A 12,194-nucleotide genomic window follows, 5' to 3' on the forward strand; every position below is an offset into this window, starting at 1 on the left:
CAGAAGGCGTCCTGTATCTGTTCTGCCCTTATCTGCCTGTTGTCTTGGCACTGCAAATTCTAATCATTTCAAGTCCAACTGTTCATATTATCAAATATACTCCGCATGTTTTTTGTTAAACTATGATATAAATGCTATTTATTTTATATTGGGTGTGTTTTTATGAGTAATTACGAGAAAAGATACTATTCCATTCATTTTGATTGAATAACAAAGACACAAATCTACCTCCATAGTATTTTAGTTATTGACATACAATGACTTCAATTGACATCAACTGAAAACTTAATTACATATATCCAATTAATGAATTAATTACAAGAAATATTTCTCATAGTACATTCAGACACGTTGCCGCGGCTGGTGGCCTGTCAATCAGTCACGCGTGAATCAAATAGCGCCTGAAATGTGGGCCCCCTCCGTGCCCTGCAGTCATTTGGAAACCTGGGCCTGTCGCTTCCTATTTTAGTGCCGAGAAGTGGAGCACTTCTCAGTTGGGTGGAGAAATGAAGTCATTTGACCTGCCTTAGCCTTCACGCAAAGCCGAACGTTTGATTGTGTGCGGGCTGCGAAGCCGCTAAACAGTTGGAGGTGTTTTTTTTTTTTTTTTGGTGGAGTTGATGGTAATTTTGTTGGTAAAAAATGTCAGTTGTGAAATTTGTGAATCTTGTATTTGAATGTTTCAATGGGATTTAATGGGAAGGTTTTGGTCAAAAATGTGAGCATGTCAGAAGTGTCTTAAACTGAAATATGAAGGATGTGGATGGGCAAATTTGTGAATATTGCATTTGAATGAGTCAATGGGATTTTGATTATTTTGTCAAAAACGATATTTTGATTAAAGAAAAATCTTGTATTTGAATGTTTCAATAGGATTTAATGGGGGTTTTGGTCAAAAAGGATGTTTTTGTCATAAATGTGAACATGTCAAAATTTTCAATTTTTAGTAATAGGTTGAAATATTAGGCAAATGTGTGAATATGGTGTTTGAATGTATCAATAAGAATTTTGATTTTTTTTTTTTTTTTGGTCAGGAATGATGACATTTTGGTCAAAAATGTGACAATGTGTCAATTATTTTTATAAAATTTTGAGACATGAAGGATATGACTTGGAAAGGAAGTGAACCTCATATTTCAATGTGTCAATGTGATTTTATGAGAATTTTATGGTTAAAAAATATTTTTCTTTTGCTCAAAAAAGTGTGAAAAGTTACTTGTTTTAGTAATATGTCAAAGATATGAACCTTGTATTTGAATGTGTTGAATATTTTTGGTCGAAAATGGTTAGTACGAATGTGAATGTTTAAATCCAATTAACAAGAATGGGAATGGAATGTATGTGTTGACATTGAATATGTCATTTGGATTTAATGGTCAATTTTTGGTCAAAATGGTCAATTTTTGGTCAAACAAAGGTACATATTTAGTCAGAAACGTCACAAATACACACGATTTACAAAAAGTTGGGAGGGCTAGCAGTGAATAATCATTATTTCCATTTGTTCTTAATGTTGCTTTTTTGTGTGTCTCCACTAAAGGAGCAGCGTTTACGCTACCTGAAGCAGCAGGAGCGACGTCAGCAGCAGTCGGCCACCGAGAGCGAGAAGCTGCAGCGGCTGAAGGAGCGCGTGGAGAGTCAGGAGGCCAAGCTTAAGAAGATCCGTGCCATGCGGGGTCAGGTTGACTACAGCAAGGTCATCAACGGAAACTTGTGTATGTATTCTTTTGGAGTTCTTTGGGCCGGGCGAGCGATTTGCTAAGCGTTTTAATGATTTTTGTTAGCCGCAGAGATCGAGCAGGTGAGCGGACTTTTCCAGGAGAAGCAGGCCGAGCTGCAGGCGGCCGTGCTGCGGGTGGAGCAGCTCAGCCTGCAGTTGGAGGACCTGCGTCGGGGAAAGCTCAATGGCATTCAAACCACCCTGGGCGGACAAGTGACCGGCACTGCTGCACTGGAGCTCCGGAAGCTGTACCAGGAGCTCCAGGTACTGTTAAGAAGCAATGATCTGGTCAAAAATGGTTGCTTTTTTGTTAAAAATTTTGTGAGCATCCGTTTGAATAGTATGAGTCAGTATAGTGTATTCAGATGTTTTTGGTTAAAAAATGGTAAATTTTTGGTCAAAACTGTGGTTGTTTTTTGGACAAAAACTTGAAAATGTGAAAATATGTCTTTTTTTGGGTGGACCTGTTTAAATGTAAATGTGTGAAATGACTAAAATAGATTAGGTTTTTGGTAAATAAAAAAAAAACTTGTTACTTTTTTTTGGGGTAAAAATGGCTTTTTTTGTCAAAAATTTAACCTACAAAAAATAAGTTTTTTTGTTTTTGTTTTTGTTTTTTTGTTTTTTTAAGAATCCGTCCAAAAATGGACGTTTGGTCCAAAAATTACAAATTTTTGTTCAAATTGGATAAAAAAATGTTGTTAAAATTAAAATAAAAATATTGGCAAAAGTGGCCAATTTTTGGTCAAAACTGGTTGTTTTTTGGACAAAAATTTGGAAATTTGAAAATATTTAATTTTTTTTTTGTGTGGATCTGTTTAAATGTAAACGTGTTAAATGACTAACATGAGGTTTTTGGTCGGAAAAAGAAGTGACTTTTTGGGGGTCAAAATGGCCTTTTTGTCAAAATTGTAATTTTTGGGAATAAATGATAAAATATGCTTTTTTTGGAAGCTGCTCAAAATTTTTACATTTTTGGTGAAAAGTGCTTTTTTTGGACAAATTTCAAAGTGTCAAAATATGTTGATTTTTTTTTTTTTGCGGATCTGTTTGAATCTCAATGTTTGTCATGACTGCAATTAATTAGGTTTTTGTTAAAAAAAAAAAAAACTACTTTATAGAGGTCAAAATGGCCTTTTTGGTCAAAAACTTAAATTTTAAAAAATAAATAATAAAATTTGATTGGAAAAAAATAGAATCCGTTCAAAAATTGACATTTTGTCCAAAAATAGTACATTTTTGTTCAAATTGGATTAAAAAATGTTAAACAATAAAAATAGTTAGAATTAAAATTTTGTCAAAAATGGTCAATTTTTGGTCAAAACTGGTTGTTTAAAGTGTAAAATTATCAGATTTTTTGTAGATCTGTTTAAATGTAAATGTGTGAAATGATTGGTTGTTTGGGGATTTTTTTTTTTACTCTTTTGGGGGGTCTAAATTGCCTTGTTATCAAAAATTTAAATAATAAAAAATAAATGATAAAATATGTGATTTTTTGGGGGGAGAATCATTTTAAAATTGGATATTTGGTCCAAAAATAGTAAATTTTTGTTCAAATTCGATAAAATGTTAAATAACTGTTAAAATAAAAATTTTGTCAAAAATGGTCCATTTTTGGTCAAAACTGGTTGTTTTTCGGACAAACAATTGGAAATGTGAAAATATGTGGTGATTTTTTTTTTTTTTTTGTAAATGTCTTCAAATATAAATATGTAAAGCGTCCAACGCGAATTAAAGTTTTGGTCAAAAATGGTCCAATTTCGGACAAAAATTTGGAAATGTTTTTTTAATTTTTGCTTCTTGATTCTGTTAATCGTTCAACATGAATTAAACACAAAATTACTTTCCACTATAAAATTTAGGCATATAGACCTGCCATCTTTTGGTGCAAAATAGTAACTACATAAGGCACAATATTTGCAGTTCTGGCTTGTTCAAGTCAGCAATTCTGCGCTTCAATACTTAATGCATTAAAGTCAATGTGATGATGGGATTTAATGTTGAAAGTACCAATTTTGGTGCACTTTTTTTTTTAACTGTTACTGTAAATCACAAATTTCCAAGACCGATACATACGTTTTACAAGTAGGAAGGCTAGTGATGAATTAACGCTGAAGTGTCGTCTTCTCAGATTCGCAACAAGCTAAACCAGGAGCAAAATAGCAAGCTTCAGCAACAGAAGGAGCTCCTCAACAAACGCAACATGGAGGTGACACTCATGGACAAGCGCATCAGCGAGCTGCGGGAGCGCCTCTACAAGAAAAAAGCTGAGGCACGTCAAAAAGAGAACCTCCCTGTAAGGCTAGAAGCGCTCAACACATCTCTCAGTCTCTGCCAGAACATCTCAAATGATATTTCGCTAGATTTTTTTATTGGTTGGGTCTTTTAATATCTTTGTGATTTAGATTAGTGCTGTAACGATTAATCGATTAACACGACTAATTCGATTTGAAAAAAGCTTTGAATAAAATGTTGCTGCTTCGAATATTCATTTAATTAGGGTGACGTTGTAATGATTTGTTTTGAAAGTGTTGCATTTAGTTTTATTGATTTAGGTGGATACACTTCCCTCTAGTGGCAACAGTGTAAATGCGATAACTCGTCTAACATGGCTGAATATAGCTGCTCCCTGTTAAGACCAACATAAGGTATATTTTATTTGAGCTAATGTTTGTTTATATGTTCGTTATTTAGTTTAGAAGTATATTTAGCAGTTCTTTTATGGAATATCTGTTTGAACGATTTGTTAAGTGCATTGTAAAAAAAGTTGGCATTTTATAGCATTTAAGTTAACGGACTTTTGCTATGAAAGCCAATTGTTCTTTTGTTCCACTTAGATCCTCATTTTTATATCGTTTGTGGCTAAGGTCAGGTATTTTTAAAAAAAAATGCATTTAACATTTCAAAATGCATGCATGGTACGAAAAATATAATGATTACCTTGAATCCTCGAACAAATAGCTCCTGAGACAATCCTTCCTGTTTGTATGCAGTACAGCTCATGTCAAGTTAATAAAGTTAAAAATAAGATACGGTGTGCTACAATAAGGTACTTTACGCAACTTAAAAAAAAAAAAACGACTGGCGACAATGCCGGACGAGACTAACCCGTTGTAACCCGGGGACTACCTGTATCGATTCTCGGTGGGAGCATATCTATAACCTAAAATCTATCAAGATATATTGTCACATCCCTAATATTAAGCGTCTTTCCTTCTACAGCTCAACCGAGCAAACGGCCCGCCGTCCCCGCAGCCGGCTACCGGCACGTTGGGGCGCGTGGCTGCCGTGGGGCCTTACATCCAAGTACCCGTGCCGACCCGACAGGACGGCGGTTACGTCTTGCCGCCGGAACCGCTCAAGCCGCAAACTTTGGGTGTTAATAACCAAGCTAACCAAGGCCGTGCCAAGTCAGGTCGGTGCTAAAATTTCTTCCTTTTGCACGACGAACCTTTTCTTCCTTTACCTGACTTCCTGTTTTCCTGTAGTTTCCTTCCTTTACTCTAACGTGACTCTTCTCCCGTGTGCTGTTGTTGTCGTCAAAACCTGTGACTGTCCTCCTTCCTATTCCTCTCTTCTCCTCTCACGTGTCTGTGTGGGCGGGTTGGCGGGGCGCGGGGTGGACGCTGGCAGACGGCGGCGCGCAAAAGCCGCCCGGCGGCACCTGGAAAGTGTCCGATTTAGACATCGTCGTGGACCCGCTGCCTGAGTCTCACCCGGGTCCGGGAGCAGCCTCTAGTTCTGACAGCACGTCCCGTGAGTGCGCAGTGGAGAGGATGCGCTAACTTTTTTGTTTTAGTTTTAATGACTCATCCGGAGATTGATTAATCATCATCGATGATAAGAAGCATAGATGCGTAACTGTAATCATCCAGTTGCACAACTAGAGGTGGGTAGTAATGCATACATTTATTCCATTACATTGGCTTGAGTAAGTTTTTCAGAAAAATGTGCTTACTAATCCCATAGACTTCACAATCAGTTGATAGGACACGGGGCTGATCCGTAGGGGGCCTATTTTCAAAAACTTCAAATATTTTCAAAACCTGAAGCCACTAGTGACCTAAAACCAAAACAGGCACCTCCCTTAGGCATATATGAGTCTCCGTGAGCATTAAAAAATTCTAAGTCGTTCCCTAATAAAATCCTGAGTAATTATTTTTTTGATACAAGTGTAACAAAACCTAAAGTGGCTATTACATTCTCAAATTTTAAGCTAGATGCACAAAAATATATTAACAGATCATATACAGTGGGGCAAATAAGTATTTAGTCAACCACTAATTGTTCAAGTTCTCCCACTTGAAAATATTAGCGAGGCCTGTAATTGTCAACATGGGTAAACCTTAACCATGAGAGACAGAATGTGGGAAAAAAAAAAAAAAATCACATTGTTTGATTTTTAAAGAATTGATTTGCAAATCATGGTGGAAAATAAGTATTTGGTCTATACCAAAAGCTCATCTCAATACTTTGTTATGTACCCTTTGTTGGCAATAACGGAGGCCAAACGTTTTCTGTAACTCTTCACAAGCTTTTCACACACTGTTGCTGGTATTTTGGCCCATTCCTCCATGCAGATCTCCTCTAGAGCAGTGATGGTTTGGGGCTGTCGTTGGGCAACACGGACTTTAAACTCCCTCCTCACCCCGTGGCGTCAAAATGATAACAAGAACGGGGAACAAAAATCCCAGAACCACACGGGGGGATGTAGTGAATGACCTACAGAGAGCTGGGACCACAGTAACAAAAGCTACTATCAGTAACACAATGCGCCGTCAGGGACTCAAATCCTGCACTGGCAGACGTGTCTGCCTGCTGAAGAAAGTACACGTGTAGGCCCGTCTGCGGTTCGCTAGAGAGCATTAGGATGATCCAGAAGAGGACTGGGAGAATGTGTTATACTCAGATGAAACCAAAATAGAACTTTTTGGTAGAAACACAGGTTCTCTTGTTTAGAGGAAAAAGAATACTGAATTGCACCATACCCACTGTGAAGCATGGGGGTGGAAACATCATGCTTTGGGGCTGATTTTCTGCAAAGGGACCAGGACGACTGATCTGTGTAAAGGAAAGAATGAATGGGGCCATGTATCGAGAGATTTTGAGTGAAAATCTCCTTCCGTCAGCAAGGGCAGTGAAGATGAGATGTGGCTGGGTCTTTCAGCATGACAATGTTACCAAACATACAGCCAGGGCAACAAAGGAGTGGCTTCGTAAAAAGTATTTCAAGGTCCTGGAGTGGCCTAGCCAGTCTCCAGATCTCAACCCCACAGAAAATCTGTGGGGGGAGTTGAAAGTCCTTGTTGCCCAACGACAGCCCCAAAACATCACTGCTGTAGAGGAGATCTGCATGGAGGAATGGGCTAAAATACCAGCAACAGTGTGTGAAAAGCTTGTGAAGAGTTACAGAAAATGTTTGGCCTCCATTATTGCCAACAAAGGGTACATAACAAAGTATTGAGATGAACTTTTGGTATAGACCAAATACTTATTTTCCACCATGATATTTGCAAGTAAATTATTTAAAAATCAAACAATGTGATTTTCTGTTTTTTTTCCCCACATTCTTTTGCCTCACGGTAAGTTTTGCCCAAAATAGCAAATTGTTTTTTTTAATTTAGTGAAAGTTTTCAACAGTTAATAAATCACTCAATTTTCACATCAGAAACTCAATACTTGAGGAAAGCATGAAGAAGCATCTTAATAAACTTAAAACACATCTTAAAACTTACTAAGGATGCAACAATACTCGGTTTTACATTGAACCGTTCGATATGCCCTCTTCGATTCAATATCAAAAACATTCAATCCAAATGAAAAGTTCCCAAAATGTATTTTCCAAATTTATTTTTGTCGTCTCTCTCGCTAAAATGTCCGGCGCAGCTTTGCCTTGAAAAAACAAACTCTGCTGCTAGCAGCCCCCCTCCTCTACTCCTGAGACGGCTTGCTGGCTTCAATGTCATACAGATCCGTTGTTTGGCAGCATTTTGGGTGAGCTGATATGCTATCCGCACTCGTACATATTTAACAAAAACTGTATTTACGGATACGTACAACAAAGTCCGCTAATATATTGTTGCCGATTTGGCTGCTACGAACAACCTCGCTTTGACAATAGACAGCTGGACACCCCGGAATGACACTGAGAGCTATTTCACGGTTACTTGATGAACAATGAATGGCAAATTAAGAGCGCTGTACTTCAAACTCATCCTGTTTATGAAAGTCGATTGTCAAATGCTGGTGTTGTGCAGTAATGAGCAGACGTGACTTCTGTCGCGTTTGTTAACTTTTTTAATGCCCGACAACACTCGTGCACATACACTAGATATCATCAAATAGCAACCTAGATATGCGACGTGAGCCCCCTTGAATCCTCGACTGAATCACTCTTGAGGCACTCCTGCCTGCTTGTATGCAGTAAAACCTTTGTCTTATATCCACCGAAATTCGGCGTTAGAACGCCGCGTGTGTTTGAGTTTATCTCAGTGAAAGCTAACTCAACGTTCTGCCTAGGTCGGAAGCCATGGTGCAATGTCTGTGGGAGCTGTCTTGTCCACTGATGGTGGAGTCTATGCTAATCCATACTTTTTACTTGAGTAAATTTGTAAAAAAGAAACGCTACTCTTACTCCGCTAATTTGGGCTACGCTAACGTTACATTTTTCTTATTTGTTCTACATATTAGATTTTCTTTTTTTTTTTTTGCTAGTGATGCCAACAGTAGCTCTACCAGTTTTACAAAAGAGACGTCGCAAAAATAATCACATGACTCCATTATACCATCAGACTCAAGCTTACTGTTCTATGATCACACCAGCCTGTTCAATCACGTGGCATCTTTAAAGCACCGTCAAAAATTAGGTACAGCTCACACACAAATATGATTTATTCAAAGAGTCTTGCGGGGAGGTCATATTTCTCATTTTTCTCAGACTGTCACACAATTGTTCTTGTTTACTTCTTTGTTTCTTGGATTTCTCAGTCTTCCGATAGTCCCTTTTTATTAGTAGTAGTACTGTTGACTTTGTATGATTTTTAGTTTTAGTTAAAATTTTTAGATATCTTTCATTTTATTGGATAATTTCATTTTGTTTGTTTTTCCCTTCATATTTTTTATTCGTTCTTTATCATATGTCCTTTATTTTTCTTTTAATTTTTTAAATTGTTATCGTATTGCCTTTATTTTTTTTCAATTTGATTTTTTGTATGATTTAATTTCGATACTAATTTTCATTCTGATTCTATTTATCTCCTTTATTTTTATTTTCTAATATGTTTTAATCACATTTTTTTACATTTTATTTTTTGTATTTATTTTGGTCCCTTTTCATTGAAATCCTTTCCAATTCATGACAAAAATGAAAAAAATGCAAGCATCTTCCATCCTTCTTGATTTTAACTCAATGGCTGCCATTAACAGAAATTCAAGTCAAATCTATTTTGACTGGGAGCTGGCAGCTTTTCCCGTTCAAAATGGATTGGACATCTATCACTGTCGATGGCAAACAATGCTATAATATTCAACAGAATACATTTGTGCTATTCACACCGCCCTCTAGTGGACATGATTTCATCGCTGCAGTTATTTTTCACTGTTATTAACGTGACCATGTCTTGCTTGTCGTCCTTTAGCCGGCGACGCCGGTTGGCCCCCCGCGGCGAAAGGGGGCGCATCCCTAAAGCCTCCCGAGAGACGAGACTCGGATTCGCAAGCTAAGACCCCCCCTTCCGGCAGCCCCGCCGCCTCAAGTGCAGAAAAGGTCAGCGCGCTTTCTTCTAATCCTCTTAAAAGCGTACACGGCTTGTTTGTGATGTTACAGCCATGACGTCTGAACGTTATCTCCGCAGTCGCCGGACTCCAAAATGGCCGTGTCGTCCCCTTCCATATCCAAACCGCAACCGCCGCCGTACGGCTCGCACTTGTCTTCGGCGAGCTCCTTGGAGCGTCGCAAGGACGCGCCGCCCCCGCTGCCCCCGCCGCGGCAAATGCCGAACCCCCCGGCGCCCGCCTGGGCCCGCGTGCCGCCCGCCACCGGCTCGTCCTCGCAGCAGATCCAGCAGCGGATATCGGTGCCACCGAGTCCCACTTTCCAACCCCACGCGCCGCTCTTCCCGACCGGCATGAGCGAGCGGTTGGACCCCCCGCCGGCCGTGGCGGTGCGCCCGTTCATCCCGGACAGAGGGTCGCGGCCCCAGTCGCCTCGTAAGGGCCCGGCTACCATGAACTCCAGCTCCATCTATCATATGTACCTCCAGCAGGCGGCACCGAAGAATCAGCCACTCAAACCTGCACTCAAAGCAGGTAAGAGATGCACAGGGGCACTGGAAGTCACTCACAACAGGGGTGCTGAAAATCTTTTGTAGTTTTTCCCTTCCAAAAACAGCTGTTTTGGTCCAAATTCATCATGCTCGCGCATTTTCTCCATACAAGGCATCCTCAATAGCAGTAAACACGCATGCTGAATAGTTTACATACTACTACTAGGCTTCTATAAAGACAGCGTCCAATTTTACTTACAGTATGTTATGTACAGTAAGTTTTTGTATTGGAAATAAAAGCGCCCGTGTATTATAATGCAAATTCCTGCAGCTAGACTGCGCAATGACACGTGAACACATTTGAAAAGGTCTGGGTATAACACCCCTTTTTCACAACACTAAAATAAATTGCTCACAAATATCCAACAACATTCTACATGACGGCAGCTCAACTGCAACAACAAACAATAAATATGGCTACTATGCAAGCATGTCTTACCAATTTAAAGACACCAAAGGTAGATTTCTTTTCTGGTGTGTAGTCGGTGAACGTCATCAGTTGGTCAAGGTCAATTTTATCTAGGATGGCACTATGGATATGCAGTAATCTCTCCCGCTTCGGCTAGTGATTCGCCAGATTCGTCTCCACGGTCTGAATCTGCAGCTAACTTGTCCTCACTGGGCACTATTATGGAATGCCATTGTTTTTTTTTTTTTTGTTGTTTTGTTTTTTTTTTTTAACAAAAATAATCTACCAAAACTTCTCCCCTCCCCCCCAACACTAGGGGGTGCTTCAGCACCCCACTTTTGCGCCAGGCGACTGGGCTATGACAGGTCAGGTGTCAATCTCATAACAGTATTGGATTTTTCACAATTGTTTTATTTTCATTTTTTTCCCCGTCTTAATAAGTTATTTTTAATTACGTTTAAAACTGAATTTGCTTCTATTTTAATTTTTCACGAAATTATGAGGTTTAGTTTTTACGCTTTTAAAATAAAATAATAAACTTAAAGGTCACATTAAACATTTTTTTTAACATTTTCAATGTTGTCAATAAATATTAAAGATGAGTGTCTTTAACTCATTTGCTTTTTAAAAACGTATGAATACGTTCTATTTTTAATTGATTCAGTGTCCCAAAAACGTATTTATACATCTTTTGCGTTTTTTTTTTTTTTTTTTCTGACAAGAGGCATCTGTAGGTTCCGATCTATCTAAGATACAATGCACAAAGCTCAAAACCCATTTTAAGCAATAAAACTGGCCACTGGAGGTCAGTAGCGCATTTGGTAAGAACTCATCTCGGGCCAAGAAAGGAAGTGAAGAAAATTAGTCGGGAAACGGAAGTTGGAGGGATCTTGTGAAGATGCATGAGAATTTGAGAAAAATGTGGCGAAAGATCGGGAAAAAAAGGCAAACGACACTGGAGGAGTGTTTTGAAAAGAAAACGAAACCATCGTCAAAGAAGGATTAAAAAAAAAATCTATCTTGATGAGACAGACGGTGACGTCCACAACAGTGTCAGGTTTCATACGCGTTCTGTGGAGCTCACATTGTGTTGCTCCTTAGCCCGAGGTTGAAACCAACGATGAAGATGATGAAAAAAGTGAGACCGATCTTGATCCGGACTCATCAGATTACCGGGAGCCACCTCATCCAACCGGGAGCAGCCGAGAGCCTTCCCCGTTGTTATGTGCGCAAATAGTTCAACAGTTCAATAGTTTAGTCATGTGTAAATAAATTTTTACTTTGCGATCAAAAGATCTATTTGTCTTGTTATTTTGTGGAATGAAAACATTCAGATGTTCGGGATGTCACATAAGCGAAAAATAGCTGTGTTAAGTCAAAGTTATGTTTGAAATGCATGCTTTCACAAAAAGCTCAATTTCTCAGTTCTTTCATCAGAAATTGGAATATTGCTCAAACTAAGCTATTTTTTATTGCTGGTTTCTAAAGAATGGAAAATGATATGAACTTACTTTTTTTCTGCTGAAAGAAGAGAGTCTAGTCTTTCTTTTGGTGGGTGCCATGTTTATATAGCAATAGAACAGAATTTTCTGTGGGCCTTTCAAAATCAGTCAAAATCCAGTAAAACGGCCGGGAGCGAAGGGGGTTGCACCGGTGAAAATGGCTGGGAGTGAATGAGTTAATTTCAATAAGTTTTAGTTTTTTGAATAGACAATACAGTTTAAGTTATTAATTTTACTCT

General features: G+C 38.7%; 1 protein-coding gene across 7 annotated transcripts in view; it reads left to right on the top strand.

Moving 5' to 3' along the window:
• The window catches only part of ppp1r13bb (protein phosphatase 1, regulatory subunit 13Bb), a 54,897-nt gene that overhangs the window by 36,270 nt on the left and 6,433 nt on the right, over positions 1–12,194 (top strand). For 5 of the 7 annotated variants that reach the window (XM_057822878.1, XM_057822879.1, XM_057822876.1 and 2 more), the window contains 7 exons: positions 1,541–1,715; positions 1,785–1,984; positions 3,852–4,016; positions 4,943–5,135; positions 5,354–5,476; positions 9,358–9,485; positions 9,574–10,027. In XM_057822878.1, coding sequence (XP_057678861.1) covers positions 1,541–1,715; positions 1,785–1,984; positions 3,852–4,016; positions 4,943–5,135; positions 5,354–5,476; positions 9,358–9,485; positions 9,574–10,027 — 1,438 coding nt within the window. The remainder of the gene's footprint in view (positions 1–1,540; positions 1,716–1,784; positions 1,985–3,851; positions 4,017–4,942; positions 5,136–5,353; positions 5,477–9,357; positions 9,486–9,573; positions 10,028–12,194) is intronic. The other 2 variants (XM_057822875.1, XM_057822877.1) reach the window with 2 other exon arrangements.

Source organism: Corythoichthys intestinalis, chromosome 19, assembly GCF_030265065.1.
Source record: "Corythoichthys intestinalis isolate RoL2023-P3 chromosome 19, ASM3026506v1, whole genome shotgun sequence".
In the NCBI taxonomy this organism is placed as follows: domain Eukaryota; kingdom Metazoa; phylum Chordata; class Actinopteri; order Syngnathiformes; family Syngnathidae; genus Corythoichthys; species Corythoichthys intestinalis.